This window comes from Hypomesus nipponensis, chromosome 5 (genome assembly GCF_054491055.1).
Source record: "Hypomesus nipponensis isolate SF chromosome 5, ASM5449105v1, whole genome shotgun sequence".
Lineage (NCBI taxonomy): Eukaryota > Metazoa > Chordata > Actinopteri > Osmeriformes > Osmeridae > Hypomesus > Hypomesus nipponensis.
Window position 1 is genome coordinate 7,131,033 of NC_140365.1, and position 16,667 is coordinate 7,147,699.

At 43.5% G+C, this 16,667-nt stretch overlaps 3 protein-coding genes across 6 annotated transcripts; all 3 read left to right on the forward strand.

The window, feature by feature from the left end:
- Window positions 1–361: 361 nt before the first annotated feature.
- Window positions 362–6,528, forward strand: stt3a (STT3 oligosaccharyltransferase complex catalytic subunit A). Of its 2 annotated transcripts, XR_014755110.1 has the most exons (19): window positions 362–426; window positions 1,256–1,378; window positions 1,566–1,626; window positions 1,722–1,843; window positions 2,087–2,232; window positions 2,383–2,473; window positions 2,572–2,678; window positions 2,780–2,944; window positions 3,198–3,378; window positions 3,848–4,003; window positions 4,156–4,247; window positions 4,417–4,572; window positions 4,762–4,950; window positions 5,048–5,164; window positions 5,291–5,393; window positions 5,516–5,704; window positions 5,839–5,954; window positions 6,187–6,288; window positions 6,379–6,528. XR_014755110.1 is itself a non-coding variant. In XM_084697650.1 (18 exons), the coding sequence occupies exons 2-18, from the start codon at window positions 1,291–1,293 to the stop codon at window positions 6,223–6,225; spliced, it is 2,118 nt and encodes a 705-aa protein (XP_084553776.1). In that variant the 5' UTR covers window positions 362–426; window positions 1,256–1,290; the 3' UTR covers window positions 6,226–6,528. The 2 variants fall into 2 exon arrangements, 1 of the variants encoding a protein (XP_084553776.1); XM_084697650.1 differs by having other exon boundaries at window positions 6,187–6,528.
- Window positions 6,529–9,103: 2,575 nt separating this feature from the next.
- Window positions 9,104–12,572, forward strand: LOC146288235 (cytoskeleton-associated protein 2). Of its 2 annotated transcripts, none has more exons than XM_084697815.1 (7): window positions 9,104–9,242; window positions 9,522–9,589; window positions 9,735–10,525; window positions 10,652–10,994; window positions 11,237–11,297; window positions 11,408–11,681; window positions 11,915–12,572. In XM_084697815.1, the coding sequence occupies exons 2-7, from the start codon at window positions 9,551–9,553 to the stop codon at window positions 12,189–12,191; spliced, it is 1,785 nt and encodes a 594-aa protein (XP_084553941.1). In that variant the 5' UTR covers window positions 9,104–9,242; window positions 9,522–9,550; the 3' UTR covers window positions 12,192–12,572. The 2 variants fall into 2 exon arrangements, with proteins under 2 accessions (XP_084553941.1, XP_084553940.1); XM_084697814.1 differs by having other exon boundaries at window positions 9,105–9,242; window positions 10,652–11,009.
- A 512-nt stretch (window positions 12,573–13,084) lies between these two features.
- Window positions 13,085–16,234, forward strand: thap12a (THAP domain containing 12a). Of its 2 annotated transcripts, XM_084697812.1 has the most exons (5): window positions 13,085–13,323; window positions 13,577–13,697; window positions 13,822–13,923; window positions 14,023–14,059; window positions 14,144–16,234. In XM_084697812.1, the coding sequence occupies exons 1-5, from the start codon at window positions 13,229–13,231 to the stop codon at window positions 15,931–15,933; spliced, it is 2,145 nt and encodes a 714-aa protein (XP_084553938.1). In that variant the 5' UTR covers window positions 13,085–13,228; the 3' UTR covers window positions 15,934–16,234. The 2 variants fall into 2 exon arrangements, with proteins under 2 accessions (XP_084553938.1, XP_084553939.1); XM_084697813.1 differs by lacking the exon at window positions 13,085–13,323 and having other exon boundaries at window positions 13,822–13,912.
- Window positions 16,235–16,667: the final 433 nt, after the last annotated feature.

Below are 16,667 nucleotides of genomic sequence, written 5' to 3' on the forward strand. Positions count from 1 at the left end.
CATATGTACTGCAAGTGATTTTGTAGATCTTTGACTTTATAAACCGTGAGACATATGTGATGGGAACTTAGTGTCAGATCTTATGTAATTAGACACTAACTGTAGGTCCAACAGTAACTAAATTTATAGCACATTTCTAGTGTCATTTGCAGTCAAATTATGGATACACCCACTAAAATATACATGTATCTTTATTTTTTTCATAATGCATTCTCAGAGCCTCCGCACTCACTAGGTAGCAAGGACACGTCACTATTCAGGCCCAAGAAGAGAAAATAATGACAACGTATTGGCGAATCAGAAAAGAGCAAGGCTACTGAAGACCGACGTTAAGCCAATAATCATGTCGTATGGGCTTATTGGGCGGGATTGACATACAAAGCAGGGTTGTATGTGAAAAGTGTTTGTGATACAGGAACGGAGTGGGTAAGTGCAGGTCTAAGATTTTCAAAGGAATTTGTTAAACTAGACTTATAGCGTTATTGTTGTACTGTCCTCCTGTATGTACTGAAATCATCTTCAGGGGAATAAGAACAAAAGAAAGGTCCCCTTTCCTTGCTATACACCGTAGTTCACTAGCTAGCAGCATAGCATTAGCATGTCGGCGTGAATTGAATGAAATCATCAGCAGCACTGCACTGGTTTTCGGCCACGTACCCGAGAAAACCCGAACAGACGTATAATCCGTAGTTCGCAAGCCCACAACTGTTTCACGAAAGTTATTGCATGCGTGTCTCGTTAACATTTTGCAACACTGTTACTACTGTCAGAGTAAGTTTACTTTACCGCTTTCTTTAAGACAATTGGGAGCGTTTGCTTGCCCCTCTATTTTGGCTAAGGCTAACTAATCAGATTGACATGTTGCACAGTGAATTAATCAGACAACTAGTGTGTTTTGACTAAATGGTCAGTGTCATGTCGTTAATGCAATGAAAGCAGCGCGTAAATGACAGCTCATGTTAGCTAGCTAGCTAGCTAGCTAATATAGCTGTAGTTTCTCAAATACAAAGGCGTTGCAGCTAGCCAAGTATTTCCTGGTGTTGGTCCACGCCACACAAACCCTGCGTGTCCTTATCTGGTTGGTACAGGAGTCAGTTACCATGTCTTTGACCTCAGTGATTTATTTTAGTTTAGGACATTTCTATCAGTTCAGGTTTTCGTTAGTGTTCATTGCATTCTTATATTTCTTACAGTACATCTTATTTACATGCATGACTAACCTTAACTCATGCATTGTTTTTTAAACTTGATTTAGGATACTAAGGGTTAGTCGTCCCACCCTGTTTGAAGATGACCAAGTTAGGCTTCTTACGGCTGTCCTATGAGAAACAGGACACGCTGTTGAAGCTGCTCATCCTGTCTATGGCCGCTATCCTCTGTGAGTCTCCTCATTCTACATCTCTGTACTTCTACACAAACTCCAAATGAGGCGCACCTATGCAGTCTGCAAACAGTTCCTCCCCTGCAGTATCACTCTTGTAACATTCAAACATAACAGTATCCTTGTCTTTTGCGATACAGTGAGCAGCACATTGTTGAGACGTGATCTCTTTTTTTCTCTTCAGCATTTTCTACTAGACTATTTTCCGTGTTGAGGTTTGAGAGTGTCATCCATGAGTTTGATCCGTAAGTCGAGTAGGCTATTCAATCATTTAAATTCCCTCATTTGTGACCAAGACAACACCAAGTATGGTTCCCGCTCATACTTTGTTTCAACCCAGATACTTCAACTACCGTACCACCCGCTTCCTGACAGAGGAGGGTTTCTACAAGTTCCATAACTGGTTTGATGACCGGGCATGGTATCCTCTGGGGAGAATCATTGGCGGTACCATTTACCCAGGTGAGAATGAGATTGGGTTGAAATTCAATAAAGATGTCAAATATTCCAGCACCGTTAATAGGGTTGCTATGAGACAGTAGGGGGTGATTTTTATAGAGGAGATGGGGGGGGGAGCGGTTCTACTGCCACACACGGACACTTTCCTTTGATTCGAGTGGGATCAATGCACTTTTATGCAACGGTCACTATAATGGCCACTTCAGCCAATCTGACACCGATGCACCTTGACTTCCCTCCCTGTAGGTCTGATGGTCACCTCTGCAGCCTTGTACCATGCCCTCCACTTCTTCCACATCACCATCGACATCCGCAACGTCTGCGTCTTTCTGGCTCCTCTCTTTTCTTCCTTCACGACCATTGTGACCTACCACTTTACCAAGGAGCTCAAGGTACTCCATCCCACGTGCACTGTATGCGGAAACATTTGGTGATTTGATAAAGGCCACAAGCATGTTGACAGAATGTATTTTGAGCTAATGCGGTCGAAATAGTTAGTGGTGGTTTTGGCACAGTAACTCAAGACTTCTTTCTTTCTGTAGGATGCAGGCGCCGGGCTCCTCGCGGCCGCCATGATTGCCGTGGTGCCCGGGTACATCTCTCGTTCTGTTGCCGGCTCCTACGACAATGAAGGTACGGGCCTCAACCACACGGCGCCCCTCAGTTAAAAGTTTCCCCCGTTCACAATTGTTAGCTGAGCATGCTTTCCCTTCCCCCCTCTCTCTACCCAGGGATTGCCATCTTCTGCATGCTGTTGACATACTACATGTGGATCAAGGCAGTGAAGACAGGCTCAGTATACTGGTCTTCCATCTGCGCTCTGGCCTACTTCTACATGGTGGGTTGAACAGAGTTGAACGTTTGGTATCGGAATCGCCTACCTCGGCTCTTTTGGGTGGTGATCTGGCCCCGGTTTAACCCGGTGTCCCGCTTGTGCAGGTGTCGTCCTGGGGCGGCTACGTGTTCCTGATCAACCTCATCCCGCTGCACGTGCTGGTCCTCATGCTCACCGGACGCTTCTCCCACCGCATCTACGTGGCCTACTGCACCGTCTACTGCCTGGGAACCATCCTCTCCATGCAGATCTCCTTCGTGGGCTTCCAGGTACCCCTCCACGACCCTCCACATGTATTTGTCCTCTGGTGAAATTGCTAGTCATCTAGGACTGGACAGGGATTAGTGTTGTATGCTCCTGCCAACAATGTTAATAAAAACCTAATTAAATGATAGGTATCCATCCAATATTTGGATTTGGTTAGAAGTAAACCTCTGTGTTTCTGTGAACGGGACAGCCTAAGTTGGATTCTAGTCAGTGGATTCACCACCATGTCTCTCCCCCCACCTGTGGCCCCTCTAGCCAGTGCAGTCGTCTGAGCACATGGCGGCCTTTGGGGTGTTTGGCCTGTGCCAGATCCATGCGTTTGTGGACTACCTGCGCAGCAAGCTCAACACCCAGCAGTTTGAGGTCCTCTTCAAGAGCGTCATCTCCCTGGTGGGCTTCGTCCTGCTGTCTGTGGGCACCGTCCTCATGCTCACCGGTAAGACCGCGCACTGCGCCTCTGCCGTCCCAAGAGGGCGCTGTGTCTGGCAACACATGACAACGTGCATGTACAGTGTGGCGGCTGTAGCAGTTGGATTACTGTTGAAGATTTGAAATGGTTGCGGATCCGAATGCACCGCAGTATCTCGGACAGTGCTTGGTATGGTGGCAGATGCATATGTGATCGTTGTCAGACGTGGTGAGAGGTTTAGAGATAGCAAAACCGGGTCACATATAACTGAAGGCACTACTCCTACTCCTAAGGGATCAGATGGCTGAGCAGTTAGGTAGTCAGACTATTAATCAGAAGGTTGTTGGTTTGATTCCCGGATGTGCCAAATAAAGATGTGTCCTTGGGCAAGGCACTTCACCCTACTTGCCTCGGGGGTAATGTCCCTGTACTTACTGTAAGTCGCTCTGGATAAGAGCGTCTGCTAAATGTAAATGTACGCTGTGGTGTGTTCTAGGTAAGATCTCCCCCTGGACGGGACGTTTCTACTCTCTGCTGGACCCCTCGTACGCCAAGAACAACATCCCCATCATCGCCTCTGTGTCAGAGCACCAGCCCACCACCTGGTCCTCCTACTACTTTGACCTGCAGCTGCTTGTCTTCATGTTCCCAGGTAAACACACTGGACTCCCGCCCTCGCTCTCTCTCTCTCTCGTCATACATCAGGGATGTGGGCCTTCCGCAATATACATGGCCCCCATGTATATAATGAAAGGTGGTGTGGTCATGGTTGCATTAATGGTCGTGTCACGGTTCTCTTCACAGTGGGTCTGTATTACTGTTTCAACAACCTGTCTGATGCCAGGATTTTTATCATCATGTACGGAGTCACCAGCATGTACTTCTCAGCTGTCATGGTATGTCCTAAAAAAAAAAAACACACAATTCCTAAAAGGTCTCTAATTTGTAGGGCCAGCGTTCAATTTTCAATGCCAATGACCGAGCATGTGTTTTGACTAACTGTTGTTCTTGGTTAGGCATACGCCAAGTTCCTATGTTTTGATTGTGCTCTGTTGTGTCCCCAAGGTGCGTCTGATGCTGGTGCTGGCCCCGGTCATGTGCATCCTGTCAGGCATCGGCGTGTCCCAGGTTCTGACCACCTACATGAAGAACCTGGACGTCAGCCGGCCCGACAAGAAGAGCAAGAAGCAGGCGGACGCCACCTACCCCATCAAGAACGAGGTGAGCACCACCATCGTAACCGTTGTGACTTGACGAGGTGTGCCCCCTTTTTACTAGGATAGGGGGTTAATGAGTAACTCTGCGCTTTACTGGTAGTCCCATTCATTCGAAATGATGTTGATTAGTCTGGTGGTTTTATGTCTGTTCCTGGATGAGGAAATGACTCTTATCTCGTATCCCTCTGTCAAGGTGGCCAGTGGGATGATTCTCGTCATGGCCTTCTTCCTCATCACATACACCTTCCACTCCACCTGGGTGACCAGCGAAGCCTACTCCTCCCCCTCCATTGTGCTGTCAGCCCGTGGCGGCGACGGTAGCCGCATCATCTTCGACGACTTCAGAGAGGCCTACTACTGGCTTCGCCACAACACCCCCGAGGTCAGACCCAGGGCTCCATCTCTGTCTGTTCCCACCTAACCACTGGCTTAACCTGACTCACTGAGGGAAATCCTTGCATTTTCTGCTGTGTTTCCAGGATGCTAAAGTGATGTCATGGTGGGATTACGGTTACCAGATTACGGCTATGGCTAATCGAACCATTCTAGTGGACAACAACACGTGGAATAACACGCACATCTCCAGAGTTGGACAGGTAGCGATCTTGTTGTTTCGCTCTTTTCTCCCTTCCTTTGTACAGAAAGATAGTGAATGTGTTTTACATGGGTTCAGCTGTTTGGTCACAGTCATGGAAGGGTAATGTTGTCTTTGTCATATGTAGGCCATGGCCTCTACAGAGGAAAAGGCCTATGAGATCATGCGGGAGCTCGATGTCAGCTATGTCCTTGTCATCTTCGGTGGACTGACAGGTTATTCCTCAGACGGTATGTTCACACAGCGGTGTCAAAACTTCCTCTGTCCCTGCTGGATTTGCATAAGTTCTGACCTTGACTGCAGCCAGTTATTTGAACTTGAAACGCGTTATGACACCGTCTCTGTCTTCTAGACATCAACAAGTTCCTGTGGATGGTGCGTATCGGGGGAAGCACAGACACAGGCAAGCACATCAAAGAGCACGACTACTACACCCCCACCGGGGAGTTCCGTGTGGACCGCGAGGGCTCTCCTGTTCTGCTCAACTGCCTCATGTACAAGATGTGCTACTACCGCTTTGGCCAGGTCTACACAGAGGCCAGTGAGTAACTCCACAGGCTACCTGTATGGCAGGTCTACACAGGAGATTACTGGGATCATTGATTAGGTGTCCACAGTGTCATATCATTGTCAGGGTATATATCAAATAATTTTCTTACTAATCCCTTCTTCTAGAGCGTCCCCCTGGCTATGACAGAGTGAGAAATGCTGAGATTGGGAACAAGGACTTTGAGCTGGATGTGCTGGAGGAGGCCTATACAACAGAGCATTGGCTGGTTAGAATATACAAGGTACACAAGTTCCTGTTTTTATCAACTGCGTCTTTCCGAAAATCAAATAAGGGTGCGGTGCACCAACTAAACGGTCTGTCATACCACTATACGTGTCATATGTGCCGCTGTACTTGCTTATTGTGAGAACCAATAGCCTGCAGTCGCTTCAGTGTGGTTATGGCACGGAACTTGTAAACCACATCCCGTGAATTAGTGACCTAAAAAAAGCCTTGTGTTTAAACCTTTTCAGGTGAAAGATTTGGACAACCGAGGACTGTCCCGGACGTAGAGCCTCCCTACCTGTCCACGTTCACACACCTGTTAGCACACAGCACTGAAGCCTTCCCCTGTGGTCAGCAGACGAGTGTGAAATTCAAACTTTTTATACTTTTTGTTGGGAATTCCAGAATGAGATTTGTTTTGATTTTGTTTTACCTACCAGTGTGGTGTTTTGTCTGGATAACAGAGGGATGTGGTGTCATAACGTCCAATTCAATGTCAAGAGGTGATTTCTGCAATCAGTGGCCAAAAGATACATTTGTCAGTGAGCTTTGAATTTTTACAATGTGGTCAATTAAAGAGGGATAAACAAGTTGTTGTAAAATTATTATTTTTAATATGCTTTGCCAACGGTTAAAGGAGAACTTAAGTTGCATAACACAATTGTTAAGATGCCAGAAATCTAACAACTCACTCTATATTATAGAGTCTATAATTACAGTGTAAGAAGAAAATGATTTGTGACTAGGCCATTATAAGTTTATAAAGTACCACATACATCCATACTCAATAGAGAAAAAATATTAGGAGATGACTTTTGTGGATCTCATCACAGCATAGCCAAATACAATTATGAAATTACCAGTAAAATGGTTTCTACCCATTTCGGTATCTAGATGTTATTATGTTGATGATTAAAATTAAGCATGTTTTTTGACTAAAGAACAGTAGGTTCTGTCATCATTAAGTAACCTATTGCACCATTTCTGCAGCTTTAGGGGTAACTACATTGTGGTCTTGTGGCCATATTTCCAGTGACAACTTGAAAAGTAGTTCACCGCATGGTAAGTTTGCAGTTTCAAAAGCCATTGCAGTTTCTCAAGAATTGGATGCAAGACATCTTGCCATAAAAGTGATTAAAGTTCCAAGAGTCACTTATTAAATTGAATCTTACAAGACATGGAGAAACAATTCACCTTTACCTTTCATTTTTTGGTATTTATCAACATGTTCTTTTCAGAGAGGATATATTTTACAGAATAGTGCATTTTCTACTCAAGATAATGAAAACAACTAAATTAATACTGTTTCTATGACCATCTTGAGTTGTATTCAACCATTTAAATTAAGTCTTAATATCATTCTTGTCTTGAAAGGTCTAGTCAGTCAAATTTTTCTATTTCATTTGGAGAATCAATTTAATTCAGTATTGAATTTAAAAACAATGGAAAACACCCTGTTAAGCCTTGTTCATTTACTGCTCCCAAAATACTTTGATTCAGCTATCCGTTTACTGCATGTCACATAGAAACTGTGGTACGTTTGTGGGTGGTCCTTTTTCCAGCAGGTATAAATGATTGTGCTGAAGCTCATTTTTTGACGTTCCTGCATTGAACAACTTCATCAGGCTGCTGATATGCCATCCCAAGCATGGTCCCAAGATGTTGAGTTGCAGATGCAAAGAGTAGCGTTGGAACATGTCCAACTGTCTGTGCCCAACTACTTGAGCTGGTCTGTGCTCAATGTGATCTTCTGCTGCTTCCCATTTGGTCTTGTGGCTCTCAATTACTCCAGACGGGTAAGTCTTGTTGTCTTTGTGTGATATGAGCAGTCTACTCTAAAAAGCCTGAAGTGTATCTCAAATCTGAATCTGTTGGCATTTAAGGTGTCCAGAAAAATGGCCCAGAGAGATGTGGAAGGCGCAAAGAATGCATCAGACTGGGCCCTGGCATGCAACGTGCTGTCACTAATAGCAGGAATTGCCTGTTGGATTTATTTTGTTACTACCTATGGTAATCAATTGAATGAATTTAAAAAAAAAGTCCTATAAACTTCAATTGTAACTGCAGTTTGCTATGAAAAATATTTTATTGTATAATTTGCATAATTTACACAATTTCAGCATTTTATTAAAAAGAATAAGCAAAGTTTGTCATTTGTCTTTTTAAACTATAAAAATATTATCATGATTATGATTGCATGACCAGATCAGATAAATGCGATTTAACCCTAACCCAATTACCAAATACACAGTGGTCGGACACACGGGCAATGGAAACAAAAATAACAATTGGGGGGGGGGGGGGGGGGTACTTAAGTGTTTGGGATTTGCTAATAATAAAAAAATTCCGGATAAAATATTCCAACAAAGCTTTCATTTAGGTATCAGGGTTTTCCGAGGAAAATGTGTTAGTTAGAAACTCTCCCCCGGTCTGATAGCAAACCCCATCTATAGACCGGGGGAGAGTTTCGTTTGTGCGATAGACTAGGGGTCACATAGAGTTACCAGGTCGCCCCCAAGGACCACATGAGTCGCCCAGGCCTGTTATAAAAATAGCACAACTCACCAGTGAGCTGCGTATATCTAGGCTATGCCCGTCGGGTAGCGCGATACGGGCAGAAAAAGCAACAGTTCATGATTTGTTAGGGTTTGTCAATGCGCAGACACGCATTACTTTACTCCTTCGAATTAATTTACTGAAACATTAACACACCTGGGATCAGTCTGTGCCCTGCGTAGACTGGGACATTCGAAACATAACGTTTTTGTTTTCGTCCCTTGGGTGTGTCCATTATGTTCAGAGAATGTGCTTTCGTGATTTGTAGGGGTTCCAGTCAATGATGCAACCAACTGACAGCTACATTCCAGAAACATTCCCTCACTTTCTTTATATTCCTGCAATCATGTAACTAGGTGAGATGTAGGACAACACGGAAAACATTTGTGAATCAGTGGGATGCACATCAAGTTGTCAGTCAGCTCGATGTCTATTTGGGTGTAGGCAACTTGAACGAGGTATTCTCTTGCATGTTTCAAACATTCAAACACACAGTAGTCCTTATTCAGAAACAGAGCCCGCCTCCCAAATATCTAATGCCCAATAGATTCAGTCCATTGCTCTAAGAAAATGCATTCAATTGGCTTAACAAACCGTCTACCAACACCATCTTGACCAATGCCAAAGAAGCATTTCGTATCTAATGCAGCGCCAAACTTAAATGTGAATGAGACAGTACGAAGACGTTGTTGCAACCTGGACCTAGGATATCTGACAAATCCTCAGATTTGTAAGTGAAGTTGCACAGGTAAGTCGTATACATAAATCTGGTGTATTTCTGAACAAATTACTCAAGTTGTGATGTAATGACTACTCGCTGTATACGTAAGTCAGTTATTTCAAGTGTTAGCTACAGTAGATAATATGTTCGTGCACATGGACTGACATAATTTCTGTAAGCTACAGTAACTGTATACAGTACGAGATCTATCAGTTAAGTGTAGCTATGGCAAGCTAGTTTGTTTTTGTAGAATTGTTGATTTCATTGTCGTTTTAACTAGCATGCTAATGGCTGGCTTTTTATTAGGGACTGTGTTTGGGGACGTCGAAAACGCAATGGAGACCATTTCAAAAGCAAAGGTCAACCTTAAAAAGGTACAGTAGGCACTTTTTTTTTATGAAAGGAAGAATTCAAAAGGCGAAACTACATAGTTTCTTGAGTTACATTGGCACCGTATTGCTCGTTGGTATTTTTAAAATGTATCCTAACCTGTAGTTATGTGTATTTTGTCTACATTAGGGTAACAAAGAGAACACGAGACCAGCAAGTGGTCTCACTAAGACCTTAAATAAAAGGGAGGTCTCCAAAACAGTGACAACTTCATCTGCTCCTTTGCATTCAAAGGTTGATGAAAAGGAAATTATTCTAGGACAGGCAGCAGATGTTGTGAGAAAGGTCAAGACAGGGCAGGGGGCAGCAAGTGATGCTAAATCACGCCATACACTCAGCCAGGCTTTCCTGACCAAACAGGCTGTCAGACAGAGAAAGCTTGTCACAGAGGCTCCAAAGCCACAGGCTTCCATACCCCCTAAGCCTGCACCAGGCACCTACAAAGGCAGAGTTGTCCAGTCCAAAATTGGGGCTATCTGGAAGTCTAGTTGTAGCTTGGATGGAGGAATAGAAAACAAAGCATCCACAAAACCATCAGTGCCCAAGGATGACACACAGAAGACGAGAAATTTGACCAAATCCAAATCCATCGCTGACTTGCATGGGCGTGGCACACAGAAGCCTCCTCAAGGTCAACTCTCCAAATCCAAGTCTGTTTTGGACCGGCCAAATCCGGTCTCCAAACGCCCTGCTGCCAGCGGGCCTGCAGCCTCTCGCGATGCAGGTCCCCTTGCCCGACATGCTTCATGCGGATACCCGCCTCGTGCCAGCTCCACTAAGCCTGCCATGGCATCCAAGGGAACAGAGTCACGGAGCACCAAGCCTAAGATGCCTATTGGAAATCCGAAGGTCAACAAGCCTTCTGTATCAAGCACCCTCAGTCAGTACCGAGGACACACTGACACTGCTGAAGAGAGGAAGTGTGTGCCCTTTTCATTACCACGATTCTGAAACATTTGTCAGTGAAAACGTCTTCATTGTGTAAATTCCTTTTGTAAGTGATCTGTTCTGAGTTAACAACTATCTTTTATATTCTTGACCACCAGAGCAAAGCTGGCAGAGTGGTTAGCATCCAAAGGGAAGACTTTGAAAAGACCCCCGATGACATCGCGGGCAGCCCCAATAACCAGACTGGTTGAGGTGACTGAAGTTCAGGCCCCATCCCAAATAATCCCTGAGCAGGAGTCCAGTGGTGAGCCTCAACCTCCTGCCCAGACTGAGACTAAACCACAGCCTGGTCTGCAAGCTCTAGATCCCAACATCGCTCCTCCACCTGATACCAACCAGGGACCAGAGCTGCTGACTGCATGTGCCTCAAGTCCACTGATCATGAACACAACTTTAGACCTGCTTGATAACTCTGATATGGACCTCCCGGTTGACCCAGAGGTCAGAATTGATGATGTAAGAACTTTGTTTATATATATGAATTAACAAAAAATGGTGGGGTTACGGTTTAAGGTCCCTGTTTCTTAGTTTGTCACTCAGTAATGTAGAATTTGTGCTGCTAGGGGCAGTCTGGTCACTGACTGACCCAAGGCAGAAACGACATCCCTGGTGCGGGACCACATGTTTACTACTTGCTTTTTTTATTGATGATAAATGCTTTCTTTTGTCTATTTTTACCTTAGGTTGTAGTAAACCTTTGTAATGTTTTGGAGGCCATGGAAACTCCCTCTCAGTGTGTAGATGGTAAGTGTTGGGGTTGTTTGTTCCTTGAAGTAATACATTTGTGTTATTAAATTGACTATAATCAGGTGGTTGACATTTTAGTCTATGACTTTTTTGCCCCTCCATATTAGAACCACAAGAGACGCAGGATGAATTTGAGGAGGAGAACGTGGTACACGATGAGCCAGATAACAAGGAGAACAAATTGCCTGAGGCTGTTTTAGACGTCGTCAAGTCAGAGGATGATGTAAAGAGTGAGGCTGAAGAAAGGGCTTCAAAGAAGATAAACGAGTCCTGTAGCGAGGAAGGGGAATCTGATTGTGAGGACCTGACGGGGACCACGCCAGAGTCTCAAGGAGCATCTGTGGTGAAATACAGCGTGAGGACGACTCCGTACCTGCAAAGGTGAGTCTTGTCTCCTCTGAAAACGAAAACCATCGACTGGGTAGATTTCCATGCAAGTGTTACTAGCTCTCAACCCATTTACATTACATTTACATTTAGACATTTAGCAGACGCTCTTATCCAGAGCGACTTACAGTAAGTACAGGGACATTCCCCCCGAGGCAAATAGGGTGAAGTGCCTTGCCCAAGGACATAACGTCATGTGCACCGGCACATTTGATATTTGTTCTTAGTGTCAAGAAAACCATGGAGGGTGAAGCAAGTGCTACTGGGTCGAGTAGGAAGAACACCATAAAGGACCTCAAGTTCCTGACCCCAGTGCGCCGTTCCTGTCGCATCCAACGCAAGTCGTCCCGCCTGCCTGGCATGCTGACCGACCACGACCCCTGTGTGTCGTCGCTGGCTGAACTGGTTCAACTGGATGATGATGCCAATGCCTACATTTACAGGAAGAACCCAGCTCTCCTGGAGGAGCTTCCAGACCATCCAAGAGACCTTGGGAAGATCTGAGTGCTGTGATGCTTAGGTTTGGGAATGCTCTGTAATGCATAAGATGGGTACCAATGAACGCTCATGGTAACTTAAGGGCACCTTACCTCATTGATTTTGGTCAATTGATGAAAAAAGCTAACTGCAGTTATTACATACACATACGCTAAGAGGAGAAAAAAAGTCACTACATATGTAGCTTACTAATCCCTATATGACTCATGGATGTTGTCAAGGAAGTCAGACCATCTAGGCCTTTCACTTTTTCTTAAGTTTCTAATCTTATATTATTGTGTTTTGTATTCTACCTTTGTTTTAGTAAATCCGTTTTATGAATGTTTGTTATTGGTGTTCAGTGTTGACAACTTTCATTAATAAAGATGGAAGAAGCTTTGTAAAGAATCGTGTTGCAGTTCAAATAAGACAAAATAATATCAGTTTCGCTTTGTCCGTATTTAACCGCTGGCTTTATACTCCTGAACAGTAAGTGGCGGCAATGCACATATGTGTTGATTTAAGTCTGCTATTAAAACCAAAGAGGGTTTTTTTGTATTTTTTTATTTTAAACAAAAGTTATTCATCTGGTAGGAGGCTCATTAGAAAACAGCACAACACGTAACCTTAATTATAACGTAAGACAAAACAATATAGAATAAATACAATTGCCAAGGGGGCCTTTCAAGCTGTTTGCTTTTTCATACAATAATTTGCAGGACAATGCGCTTTCTCATGAAAACCACCAATAACTGTTTTGTCTTACACATGAACATTTATGAATTAAACCTTTACCTAAAATACATGCATTTTTCAACATATATTTGTCTATGGTTATGGTTTCCTATTTTCCTCTATGATTCCGGCATTCGGCGACCGAATGCGACGTAACTTTTGAGACATCGCCACGCGCGCTTTTGCCATATTATGCATGCAAAGGCTCATGGGATACCACGGCAGTTGTCGCTTGCTGCACACTGGCTTGAACCGAGTTGTGGTAGTTTGATTTTATTGTTAGCTAAAGCAAATGTAGTACGTATGAAGTTGCGATACATTTGACAGCAATGGCGAACAACTGTGCTTTCTCCAGTTGCACAAGTAACAACTGCAGTCTGCCCAGCCTTCCTCCCCTCTTCAGGTTCCCAAGAAACAGCGAAAGGTAACAGCAAGTTAGCTATCAAGCTAGTTAGCCTAATACTACTAATAATTGTCTTGCCTTTTAGCTAGTTAGCTGGTAGTAATACTAGATACTACATTTTAGGTAGCTAACTACATGGACATAATAATAGATAAGCCGGCAAGGGCTTTATGTTATTTCCGGGGCCTTACACCACTTATGTAGTGAGCCTACTTGGCTCTGACTATTACATTATCTGTATAATGTCCAATGCTGTTGTTTCTCCCTTTCTCAGATGCAAGAAGTGGATTGAAAACTGCAATCGCATTGATCTTGAAGACAAAACCCCAGACGAGTTGTACAGACAGCACAGACTTTGTGCAAAACACTTCGAAGATTCAGTGATGGAAACAACTGTAAGTGAAATCATTCACAACATAAATATTAAACTATTATAATGTTATTAAACTACTATCTTTATTCAGACTGCTGGAGTAGTCAAAATATTATGATTAACATATCTGCTTACTTGTTTTTCAGCTTCACAACACCGCATTGAAGGAGGATGCTATACCAACCATATTTGATTCATCAAGCCAACCTACTAACCCCACAAGTGGACAGTGCAAGCGTAAGGGAGAAGTAAGGATTAGCTGCATGAAACTTCTAAATTCATACACTTATACTTCAAACACTTTTTGTGTTTCGTATTTTATATGTTTCATATGTTTTATTTTCCAGATTCAAGATGATCCACAGGACAGTAAAGTGAAGAAAGGTGAGTTTTAGATGTGTAATTTACTTGTCAACTTCACTGTAAAACACCAAAATGCACTGTATTTTGTTCTGCCTTGTCTTCTAGAGGACTTAACGGAGAAAACCGAAGATGACTCCCAAATAACTATGGAAGAGACAGACCCCAGAGAGATCCTAAAATCAATTTTTGAGGTTCTTCTGGTGCTAAGCAAGCAAAATATTCCCTTGAACAGGCATGCTGTAGATGTACAAGAAAGCCTCACTCTGAGTAATGTCCAGGCATTGTTAGAATATAAAATGAGTGTTGGGAATCAAGTGTTGACTCCTGGAAAAGAGCTCTGGTCCTCCACACAACTGAGTCAAATGTTGGAGGTGTGTGAGAATGGCGTTCGCGATGAGTTCCTGCAGGCGGTCAGAGAAAGTCGCTTCTTCTCACTAGTCACAGATGATTTGGTGGACATAGAAGAGCAATGCCACCTCCCTGTTTTTTTGCGATTTGTCGACCAGTCTAACTGCCTGCGGGAGGAGTTTGCCGGACTGCTTCCTTTTCAGGGAGATGAGGAGACCCTAACAGAGCAACTGCTGTCTATGGTAACTGACAAGTGGGGCTTGAATATGGAAAACTGCAGAGGGCAAGCCCACTTGTGCTCTGGTGTGCATGCCAGCAAAATGAAAGCCATCTCTACCAGGTTAACAGAGAAGTATCCTATGATACTGCATTCAACATTGTCCACATTTGCTTTGAACACCTTTCTGGTAAATAGTATGTCACTGTCAGGGCCGCAGATTGTCATGTCTACTTTTAAGAAGATTGAGTCCTTTTTCAAGGACGCCCCTTCACTGAAATTAGAGTTAGAAAATGCCATCTCGATATTCTATCAAGGCAGGGAAGAGAAAACCAATGAGTTGAAAGACGCATGTCGCACCAGCTGGACATTAAGGCACGATGCATTTGAGGTCGCGGTTGATATCATAGAATCTCTTTTGCTCTGTGTGGATAGTGTTCATGACAATGAAGACATGAGGTGGAGTGATGAAGTCACTCACAATGCGTTAGAAATATCTACAGCATTGGCTGATTTTGAGTTCATTATAGCTTTGGTTGTGCTAAAAAACACCCTGTCGTTCACCCGTGCCTTTGGTAAGAACTTGCAAGGGCAAGCAACAGACACCTACTTTGCTGCAAATAATTTGACAGCTGTGTTGCACTCGCTCAATGAGGTATCTGACAACATTGATGTGTATCACGAGTTCTGGTTCGAGGAAGCCATCAACCTAGCTTCTGCAATGGAGATCCAGGTGAAGGTTCCCAGGCTGTACCTGAGAAAGCATCGCTCCGAGTCTGGAACCGAGGTGCAGCCAGAGAATTACTACAAGGAACACCTGTCCATCCCCGTTGTGACCCATGTCCTCAACGAAATGAAGGATCTGTTTACTGAAAGTCACGTCAAGGCCATGAAATGTCTGTTGCTGGTCCCTGCTGTCATGGGTCAACTGAAGTTCAACGCGTCCGAGGAAAACATGGATGTGTTTAAAAATGACCTTCCGAATGCAGACACACTCCCTGCGGAGCTACACTGCTGGTGGGTGAAGTGGAAGCACAGGGTCAAGGATGTCACCACTCTGCCCTCCAGTGTCCCTGAAACCCTACTGCTGGCTGAAGTGAAATTCTTCCCCAATGTGCTGGCCTTCCTGAAGGTGCTTGCCACCTTGCCGTTTTTGACGGCTGAGAGCAGTTGTGATGCCGCCCGCAAACGACTTAAACTGTACGTGGAAAACACACCTGGCCACCACAGATCCAAGAGTATTATCTTTTTGAACATGCATTATAATGCTACACACAACTTAGACTTCATTGTAGATACATACATGGAGAAGTACCCTGAGAAAGAATGATATGACTGGAGAAAGTGGCATCTTTTATTAAAGTCAATGTAAATATTGTTTGATTACAATGTGTGCAGGATACATAGATGAGTTTGTTTTACGTTGTAAATTTTTTTTTTCTGAATAGATTGAATGGATGATGATAGAAATGTTTTAGGCCAACGTGGTGCTGTAAAATGTAACAAATACTGTTTAATAGTCTTACAGTCATACTAAATCATTTGATTGATGCATTTATAATTTTCTAATCCAAACTGTTAATGATTACAGTATTTTTACAGATTTGTTGTTGAATAAATAAGTATATATAGCTTCTGTTTATTTATTTTTTGCATTTATAAATTGTTGATTTAAGAAAAGACATGGAACCCTTCCTTTGTTTGATGAAAAAATTACAGTGTACTAAGATTTGCGTTATTAATGGATTCGTAAACTACAGAATTGTGATTCTGGCACTTATTCATTATATACCACGAAAATGTTAAGTGAACAGTTGAGAGTGACAATTTAGATTCAAAACACATCTTGAGTACAAAAAAGAAAAGAAAAAACTTCAATCTGAAGTGAACGCCGATCAAACGGCCTATTTTCAGCACATTAAAGACTCGTTCTATCTAGTCCACAGATGGAACCACGTCTCAAAGTATACGATAGAGCTCTGAATGTCACGTGATAAATGCGATAGAGGCCTCGTGGTGGGATTAAAATATATATTCTGTAGACTCAACCTGTAATTCACGTAC